Source organism: Arvicanthis niloticus, unplaced genomic scaffold (assembly GCF_011762505.2).
Source record: "Arvicanthis niloticus isolate mArvNil1 unplaced genomic scaffold, mArvNil1.pat.X pat_scaffold_168_arrow_ctg1, whole genome shotgun sequence".
NCBI lineage: Eukaryota > Metazoa > Chordata > Mammalia > Rodentia > Muridae > Arvicanthis > Arvicanthis niloticus.
The window spans coordinates 27,828-38,027 of NW_023045613.1; the positions used below are offsets into that span (position 1 = coordinate 27,828).

General features: G+C 49.1%; 1 protein-coding gene across 1 annotated transcript; it reads left to right on the forward strand.

Moving 5' to 3' along the window:
- Positions 1-1,681: 1,681 nt before the first annotated feature.
- Positions 1,682-6,550, forward strand: LOC117701657 (uncharacterized). The gene is given in 4 exon segments (XM_034493209.1): positions 1,682-2,752; positions 5,184-5,300; positions 5,419-6,039; positions 6,041-6,550. Coding segments are annotated over 4 exon segments (2,319 nt in total).
- Positions 6,551-10,200: the final 3,650 nt, after the last annotated feature.

Consider the following 10,200-nt stretch of genomic DNA (forward strand, 5'->3'; position numbering starts at 1 on the left):
TGACACACAGTCCATAGAGACTCTTGCTCCCCGCACTGCTATTAGTCCCCAGCACACTCCCTTGTTCCTCTTTGTATCTTGAGCTACCCAAGCTTAGCACATGCCTGCATTCCCAAGTGTGAGGTCCCTGACCTGTGGGTCTGCCTGGCTGTAATAGCCTAAAAGCAGGCAGTGGGCCGGTCGGGGCATGCAGTGCCCACACTTGAAGGGCATGTTGCTCACATGGAGGTCCAAATTCGACCTTGACCCACAGTGGAAGGACATGCATGTTTTCCATTCTACAGTGACCTTCAGTTATACAGTGTGCCTTAGGGCATGGCAGCAGGACAAAGCAATCTCTCCTTTGCTGCTCATCACCTCAAGAAAACACACCTGAAGACTCTTCACTCTTCAAGGTTAGCTCTAGAGATCTTACAGCACAGAAGACATCCTTAGAAACTTAGCACTGTGAGAGAAGATGTTCAACCCTTTCCTACACTCTGCTACCTACCAAATGAACAATTTATTGATATCTCAAGCTCTCAGGCTAATTCTCATACAGTCTGTGAAAGAAACACCTGGAAATTAATATCTCTCCCTCACTCTCATTCCCTCTGTCTCTCTCTCAGACACACACACACACACACACAGACACACACACACACACAAACACACAGATACACTCCCCTGCCTCTGATGGTCCTCATTTATTACTTCCTACATTCTTCTTCCCTGTCCCCACCTCTCTCTCTCTCTCTCTCTCTCTCTCTCTCTCTCTCTCTCTCTCTCTTTCTCTCTCACTCCCCTCTCTCTCTCTGTCTGTCTCTGCCCCCAAACCTGTCCCCTGTCCTGAAATCCTTTTTCCTCAGTGTTGTGTGTGTGTTTTATGTCTGAGGGTGTGCTTGGTCTGAGGGTGTGCTTGTTATCAAACAGGTTTTTGTGCTGCTAGGTGCTTGGGGTGTTTGGTGTTGAATTTTGATCCAAGGACAGGTAAATTTCCAAGTTTGTCCTCATAGCAAATCCAGATTTGGGAAGCCATGTAAGGGGTGTGAAACATTCTAGAGCTAGGCAGGATGTGTTGATGTCTTTGGATCTCAGGACTCCTGGGGGAGTCTTGTCTTTGTAACCTGTGTGAATCCGGTTGTGAGCAAACCATCATGGATTCCATCTGGCTAGGGATGCCTAGAAGGCCGACTCCAATTCCCCATCCTTTTGTGAAGCCTGCTGACTTTGTCCAACATGTCGCGGTAACTGTGCCTCTGCTTTGTGTCAGGACCTATTGTCCTCAGTCATTGGATGCTATGTCTGATGGGAATGGTGAGTCCTATGACTTTTGTCTGCTTCCTGGGTATGGGTCTAGCATGGCGACCCCGCGGCGTGCAATGGATGAGGAGCTTTTAAAAGGGGAGACTTTGTGAGTTTCAGAGGATGCTTGAGGTCCTCTTCCGGGTTCCCTGTTCTCAGGTGCAAAGGCGTGGCAGGTGTGGCGCTTGGAAACCTGACCCCGAAGGGAAGGTCCTGGTGTTGGCTGTAGCCCAAGGCGCGTGTGGAGTAGGCGGGGCTAGCGGAGCAGAGGCAGAGGTAGGGGTATTTAAGAGGCAGTGAGTGGTGCCAGCCCGAGACTGCTGCTGCTTGCTGGAGGTTGTGCTTGTTCTGGAGCTGTCCAGAGTAGACACTCCTGGGTGAGCATTTCTTGCAGACCATGGTTGGCAGCATGGAAGCTGGCAGCAATGTGGGGGGCAGCAGCGTGGCGCGCAAATCCCAGCGCAGCAGGGTGGTTTGGCAAGCCACTCAAAAGGAGGCCCTGCTATCAGCTTTCAGCAAGAGTCCTTACGTGAGCTTTGCACAGAGGCAGAACCTGGCCAGTCAAATGGGGGTCCCCGATTCCTGCATCCGCGTGTGGTTTCAGAACCGCAGAAGTCGCACTGGAGCCGTGGGGCAGGAGCTTGGTTCCAGGGCACAGGGTGGAGGCATGCCGTCAGACCACAGGCGGCCTCGCACTCGAATCACTTCAGCCCAGCGCAGGATCCTACTGCAAGCCTTCGAGAGGAACCCGCGGCCAGGCTTTGCTACTCGGGAGGAGCTGGCACAGAGGACAGGTTTGCTCGAGGACACGGTCTACATCTGGTTTCAGAACAGAAGAGCGCGGTGCCTCAGCAGGGGCAGGCCCACAGCTCAAGATCAAGACTTGCTGGCCTCAAGTGGGGCAGATGAGGCCCGCGGAGGTGCGGGTGCCAGGGAGCATGAAGGTGCCCGGGACAGTTTGTTGCCCCTGGCTGCTGCAGGGCTTACAGATTCCTCCAGTCCCAGCGACCTGCCAAACTTCTGCACAGAGTCCCAGCTGTGCCAATCGGAAGAGCCCTGTGGACCAGTCCAAGAAGAGGCCCCCGCTCAAGCAAGGAACACAGGCCCTCTCGAGCTGTTCCTTCCTCAATGGCTAGACCAAGCCCAAGCGGAGGAGCTTGTGCCAGCCCCTCTGGATTTGGATGGAGTTCTGGATGGCAGGGAGCTGGAAGGTGCCCACGACAGCTTGTTGCCACTGCCTCCCACTGGCGGTGTGGCCATGGATCCATCGAGTCCCAGCGACCTCCCGACCTTCTGCACAGAATCCCAGCCATCCCAAGTGGAAGAGCCCTCCGGACCAGGCCAAGCACAGGCCCCCACTCAAGCAAGCAACACAAACCCTCTGGAGTTCTTCCTTGATCAACTGCTGACCGAGGTCCAAGTGGAGGAGCATGGGTCAGCTCCTCTGGATCTGGAGCCAATAGACACAGTAGCTGAGCTGTCTCTTTCTCAAGAGGATTACCAGGCTCTGCTGGATATGCTCTGACTCCCAGCCTGGCTTCCTTGATTTTGGAAGCACAAGACGCCCAGATCTAGAAGAGACCCGGATTCCACACTGGAGAAGGTACCCAGACCAGGAAGGATCTGCCCCCCAACCCTAAACCCATCTCCCAACTAGGATGTAGGGAATGGAGATGTCTCCCTTATGAGAAGAAGGCTTTCAGCTGTGTTTTTACTAGTGGAGTGTCTTCTTCAGGGCCCCAGGATTAGGACATCCGACCTGAGAAAATGGTGACTCTGCTACATGAATAGAAGATGTTGTCCCTAGTGACTGCCCAACAACAAGAAGGCCTAAAGAAAACTCCGACAGATGGACCCCAGGAAATCTCAGGGGCACTAGGTTTAGGCTACTCTTCACAGGACACTAGCCCAGGGGAAAGAGGAGAGAAGACTTCTTCCCTGAGTTTGAGGAACTGCTGCTTTTCTTACCAAGGCCTTGTGTTGACCAGTGAGATGAATTACCAGCCAGTCATTCTATATCAACTCCTAGGCCTTTGTTCGGTTTTGTTTTGCTTTGATTGGTTTTGCTTTTTATCCCCATTGATTCAATAAAGTTTTACACTGTTTGAATTGTGTGTGTGTGTGTGTGTGTGTGTGTGTGTTGTTTTGTGGGGTGGGGAGTTGAATCGGCTCTTTTGTTCTAAGGGGATGTTGGGCATGAGCTTTCCAATCCAAATGGATGCAAGACCATTGTGGGGAAGTGAGTCTGGAGGGGGGGATGCAGGGATGTGGGATAGGAAGGGGAGAGAAGAAGGGAAGCTGGGCTGTGTACAATGGATCGATGGGGTTGGTAGATAAAGAAACAAGCAGGTGGAATGTCAACTGAAAGAATAATGTGTGTAAGGCCATCATCTTGTAAATAAAGGTCACCCTGGAAGTATAGTGCAACCATTCCTGAACACCTTATTCCAAGTTTGACACACAGTCCATAGAGACTCTTGCTCCCCGCACTGCTATTAGTCCCCAGCACACTCCCTTGTTCCTCTTTGTATCTTGAGCTACCCAAGCTTAGCACATGCCTGCATTCCCAAGTGTGAGGTCCCTGACCTGTGGGTCTGCCTGGCTGTAATAGCCTAAAAGCAGGCAGTGGGCCGGTCGGGGCATGCAGTGCCCACACTTGAAGGGCATGTTGCTCACATGGAGGTCCAAATTCGACCTTGACCCACAGTGGAAGGACATGCATGTTTTCCATTCTACAGTGACCTTCAGTTATACAGTGTGCCTTAGGGCATGGCAGCAGGACAAAGCAATCTCTCCTTTGCTGCTCATCACCTCAAGAAAACACACCTGAAGACTCTTCACTCTTCAAGGTTAGCTCTAGAGATCTTACAGCACAGAAGACATCCTTAGAAACTTAGCACTGTGAGAGAAGATGTTCAACCCTTTCCTACACTCTGCTACCTACCAAATGAACAATTTATTGATATCTCAAGCTCTCAGGCTAATTCTCATACAGTCTGTGAAAGAAACACCTGGAAATTAATATCTCTCCCTCACTCTCATTCCCTCTGTCTCTCTCTCAGACACACACACACACACACAGACACACACACACACAAACACACAGATACACTCCCCTGCCTCTGATGGTCCTCATTTATTACTTCCTACATTCTTCTTCCCTGTCCCCATCTCTCTCTCTCTCTCTCTCTCTCTCTCTCTCTCTCTCTCTCTCTCTCTCTCTCTTTCTCTCTCACTCCCCTCTCTCTCTCTGTCTGTCTCTGCCCCCAAACCTGTCCCCTGTCCTGAAATCCTTTTTCCTCAGTGTTGTGTGTGTGTTTTATGTCTGAGGGTGTGCTTGGTCTGAGGGTGTGCTTGTTATCAAACAGGTTTTTGTGCTGCTAGGTGCTTGGGGTGTTTGGTGTTGAATTTTGATCCAAGGACAGGTAAATTTCCAAGTTTGTCCTCATAGCAAATCCAGATTTGGGAAGCCATGTAAGGGGTGTGAAACATTCTAGAGCTAGGCAGGATGTGTTGATGTCTTTGGATCTCAGGACTCCTGGGGGAGTCTTGTCTTTGTAACCTGTGTGAATCCGGTTGTGAGCAAACCATCATGGATTCCATCTGGCTAGGGATGCCTAGAAGGCCGACTCCAATTCCCCATCCTTTTGTGAAGCCTGCTGACTTTGTCCAACATGTCGCGGTAACTGTGCCTCTGCTTCGTGTCAGGACCTATTGTCCTCAGTCATTGGATGCTATGTCTGATGGGAATGGTGAGTCCTATGACTTTTGTCTGCTTCCTGGGTATGGGTCTAGCATGGCGACCCCGCGGCGTGCAATGGATGAGGAGCTTTTAAAAGGGGAGACTTTGTGAGTTTCAGAGGATGCTTGAGGTCCTCTTCCGGGTTCCCTGTTCTCAGGTGCAAAGGCGTGGCAGGTGTGGCGCTTGGAAACCTGACCCCGAAGGGAAGGTCCTGGTGTTGGCTGTAGCCCAAGGCGCGTGTGGAGTAGGCGGGGCTAGCGGAGCAGAGGCAGAGGTAGGGGTATTTAAGAGGCAGTGAGTGGTGCCAGCCCGAGACTGCTGCTGCTTGCTGGAGGTTGTGCTTGTTCTGGAGCTGTCCAGAGTAGACACTCCTGGGTGAGCATTTCTTGCAGACCATGGTTGGCAGCATGGAAGCTGGCAGCAATGTGGGGGGCAGCAGCGTGGCGCGCAAATCCCAGCGCAGCAGGGTGGTTTGGCAAGCCTCTCAAAAGGAGGCCCTGCTATCAGCTTTCAGCAAGAGTCCTTACGTGAGCTTTGCACAGAGGCAGAACCTGGCCAGTCAAATGGGGGTCCCCGATTCCTGCATCCGCGTGTGGTTTCAGAACCGCAGAAGTCGCACTGGAGCCGTGGGGCAGGAGCTTGGTTCCAGGGCACAGGGTGGAGGCATGCCGTCAGACCACAGGCGGCCTCGCACTCGAATCACTTCAGCCCAGCGCAGGATCCTACTGCAAGCCTTCGAGAGGAACCCGCGGCCAGGCTTTGCTACTCGGGAGGAGCTGGCACAGAGGACAGGTTTGCTCGAGGACACGGTCTACATCTGGTTTCAGAACAGAAGAGCGCGGTGCCTCAGCAGGGGCAGGCCCACAGCTCAAGATCAAGACTTGCTGGCCTCAAGTGGGGCAGATGAGGCCCGCGGAGGTGCGGGTGCCAGGGAGCATGAAGGTGCCCGGGACAGTTTGTTGCCCCTGGCTGCTGCAGGGCTTACAGATTCCTCCAGTCCCAGCGACCTGCCAAACCTTCTGCACAGAGTCCCAGCTGTGCCAATCGGAAGAGCCCTGTGGACCAGTCCAAGAAGAGGCCCCCGCTCAAGCAAGGAACACAGGCCCTCTCGAGCTGTTCCTTCCTCAATGGCTAGACCAAGCCCAAGCGGAGGAGCTTGTGCCAGCCCCTCTGGATTTGGATGGAGTTCTGGATGGCAGGGAGCTGGAAGGTGCCCACGACAGCTTGTTGCCACTGCCTCCCACTGGCGGTGTGGCCATGGATCCATCGAGTCCCAGCGACCTCCCGACCTTCTGCACAGAATCCCAGCCATCCCAAGTGGAAGAGCCCTCCGGACCAGGCCAAGCACAGGCCCCCACTCAAGCAAGCAACACAAACCCTCTGGAGTTCTTCCTTGATCAACTGCTGACCGAGGTCCAAGTGGAGGAGCATGGGTCAGCTCCTCTGGATCTGGAGCCAATAGACACAGTAGCTGAGCTGTCTCTTTCTCAAGAGGATTACCAGGCTCTGCTGGATATGCTCTGACTCCCAGCCTGGCTTCCTTGATTTTGGAAGCACAAGACGCCCAGATCTAGAAGAGACCCGGATTCCACACTGGAGAAGGTACCCAGACCAGGAAGGATCTGCCCCCCAACCCTAAACCCATCTCCCAACTAGGATGTAGGGAATGGAGATGTCTCCCTTATGAGAAGAAGGCTTTCAGCTGTGTTTTTACTAGTGGAGTGTCTTCTTCAGGGCCCCAGGATTAGGACATCCGACCTGAGAAAATGGTGACTCTGCTACATGAATAGAAGATGTTGTCCCTAGTGACTGCCCAACAACAAGAAGGCCTAAAGAAAACTCCGACAGATGGACCCCAGGAAATCTCAGGGGCACTAGGTTTAGGCTACTCTTCACAGGACACTAGCCCAGGGGAAAGAGGAGAGAAGACTTCTTCCCTGAGTTTGAGGAACTGCTGCTTTTCTTACCAAGGCCTTGTGTTGACCAGTGAGATGAATTACCAGCCAGTCATTCTATATCAACTCCTAGGCCTTTGTTCGGTTTTGTTTTGCTTTGATTGGTTTTGCTTTTTATCCCCATTGATTCAATAAAGTTTTACACTGTTTGAATTGTGTGTGTGTGTGTGTGTGTGTGTGTGTGTTGTTTTGTGGGGTGGGGAGTTGAATCGGCTCTTTTGTTCTAAGGGGATGTTGGGCATGAGCTTTCCAATCCAAATGGATGCAAGACCATTGTGGGGAAGTGAGTCTGGAGGGGGGGATGCAGGGATGTGGGATAGGAAGGGGAGAGAAGAAGGGAAGCTGGGCTGTGTACAATGGATCGATGGGGTTGGTAGATAAAGAAACAAGCAGGTGGAATGTCAACTGAAAGAATAATGTGTGTAAGGCCATCATCTTGTAAATAAAGGTCACCCTGGAAGTATAGTGCAACCATTCCTGAACACCTTATTCCAAGTTTGACACACAGTCCATAGAGACTCTTGCTCCCCGCACTGCTATTAGTCCCCAGCACACTCCCTTGTTCCTCTTTGTATCTTGAGCTACCCAAGCTTAGCACATGCCTGCATTCCCAAGTGTGAGGTCCCTGACCTGTGGGTCTGCCTGGCTGTAATAGCCTAAAAGCAGGCAGTGGGCCGGTCGGGGCATGCAGTGCCAGCACTTGAAGGGCATGTTGCTCACATGGAGGTCCAAATTCGACCTTGACCCACAGTGGAAGGACATGCATGTTTTCCATTCTACAGTGACCTTCAGTTATACAGTGTGCCTTAGGGCGTGGCAGCAGGACAAAGCAATCTCTCCTTTGCTGCTCATCACCTCAAGAAAACACACCTGAAGACTCTTCACTCTTCAAGGTTAGCTCTAGAGATCTTACAGCACAGAAGACATCCTTAGAAACTTAGCACTGTGAGACAAGATGTTCAACCCTTTCCTACACTCTGCTACCTACCAAATGAACAATTTATTGATATCTCAAGCTCTCAGGCTCATTCTCATACAGTCTGTGAAATAAACATCTGGAAATTGGTCTCTCTCTCTCTCTTTCTCTCTCTCTCTCTCTCTCTCTCTCTCTCTTTTCTCTCTTTCTGTCTCTCTCTGTGTGTGTTCCTCTCTCTCTCTCTGTCTCTCTCTTAGACCCTCCCCCACACACACTCTCCCCCTGCCTCTGATGTTCCTCATTTATTCCTTCCTACATGGAAGGATGGAGGGAATGGGGTGAGGGGATAAAATATGAAATGTAAATATAGTATCCAGTAAAACCAAAGCAAACCAAATCAAAAAAGAGACAGAGAAGCCATGGTGGTGTGAGCATGCATTTTATTATAAAGCTTGGTAGATGCTTGAGCTAAGTTAGAAGTACTCCATCCCCTAGAGATACAATTTCTCTAGCTAAGCTACCTCTATGTGTTTCACAAATCCCCATACTAGAAAGGAGTTGCTCAAAACATCTGAGATACTTTTAACAAAAACCCTGTGGGACTTTGAATGAGAACTATCTCCTACAATTATGGCTATTTGAACACATGTACACTATTTGTCAGCATAATTTGGAGAACAGTTATATGGTCTAGACTTCATGGCAGAAGTCCTTCTCTGAGGATGTTCTTCAGGTGAAGAAGGCTAGACTTTATTTGCTCTGATTCCTGCATGAATTTGAAGATGTGGTGGTCCCAGGTGTCTGCTTTTGCCTTCAAGATTCCAGCTAACTCTGATGCCTTTGCCCCACCACCATGGGCCCTTATCCCTCCAAAAATAAGCCAGCTATGCATTTTGCATTAAGATTTTTGTTATGAGCTTTTTATTACACACACACACACACACACACACACACCCCAGAATAGTAACCAATATACATATTCTTATCAGAAAGAGCTGCTACCCATCTCACACTAAGTGTGTTGCCTAGAAGTCTAGGGAGATTCAGTGGTGTCAAACAGTCACACACATTGCCCAGGTATCTCTCACATGCCCCCTCCAGAGAAACAATGATTCCAGCAAGTAGTCTCAATTCCAGGTCTCATTCTCTGTCATGTAGCATAGGTCTCATGTGAATCAAGCCTGTTTCCTAGTGACACAAGATTTCCTTTTCCCTCAGAAATCTTGAAGTCCATAAGGATCTCCTTTTTTTTTCTGATAGGAATAAAAGTGTCTGCTTCAGGCTGTCACTGAGAGGCCATCATTACTAAAGATATTTTGCCTGGAAGGAGCATATCTCCTTTTATCACAGTCCCTCTATATCCCCAATCTCCCAGAAAAGAAAGAAACTTAAACATCACGTGTAAACCCAAGAATCAATGGAAAACAACATTTCCAAATAATACAACTAGGCAATGAAATGTGAAAGAACCAGTAGATCAACAATGTCTTGTATTTTGGCCAGGGAAATTCACAGATGAATCAAGGAATCAAAAAAAAAAAAAAAAGAAAAAAACAAGGACAGTCCATAAAACTGAGGGAAGAGACACTTTCAAACTTTAAAAAAAAGTTAACTTTACTCAATAACACAGCAAAAATACCTTGAAAAAATTTAAGTATTTGAGAATGTCTTTGCCTATCAAGATGAGAAATTCCTTATATGAGAATATTTCATGTTCAATAACATAATAAAAAGTCCATTCTTCAAGATGCTTTCAGTAGATACCCAAGGATCACTCTAGATGCATAAATTGACAAAGAGCACAGCATACATATTTAGTAAGGATTGCCAGCCACAAAAAGGAATAAACTGCCATTGCCAAGGACAGACATGGAACTATAGACTTTTGCTACTCACATGTCAGTTCCACAAACACAATTATCATTTTTACCTATTATAAGTCATATTAAGGAGAAAGAATGAATTTTCTTGTTGGTTATGTGAAGTGGGTTGGAAATGACAATGGAGCATGTGGATATGACCACAGTGCACTGCAGATAGGCATGAGAAGTCATAATCAAGTTCCTCAGTCTATACATACATACCTTACCAGTTGAAAAAAACCTAAGAACAAAGCCAAGATTTACAAAGCAATGCATCTGGTAACTGGAAAGTCTCAGTCACTGGAGGAATAGAAAATATAGCCAATGTCAAACACAATATCAATATTGTCAAAAAATTCAGTCAAGAAATGTCAAAAACTATAAGCCAGACTGAAAACATAGGTAATTAACTCACTATGTTGGGATCAATACTTTGGGAAA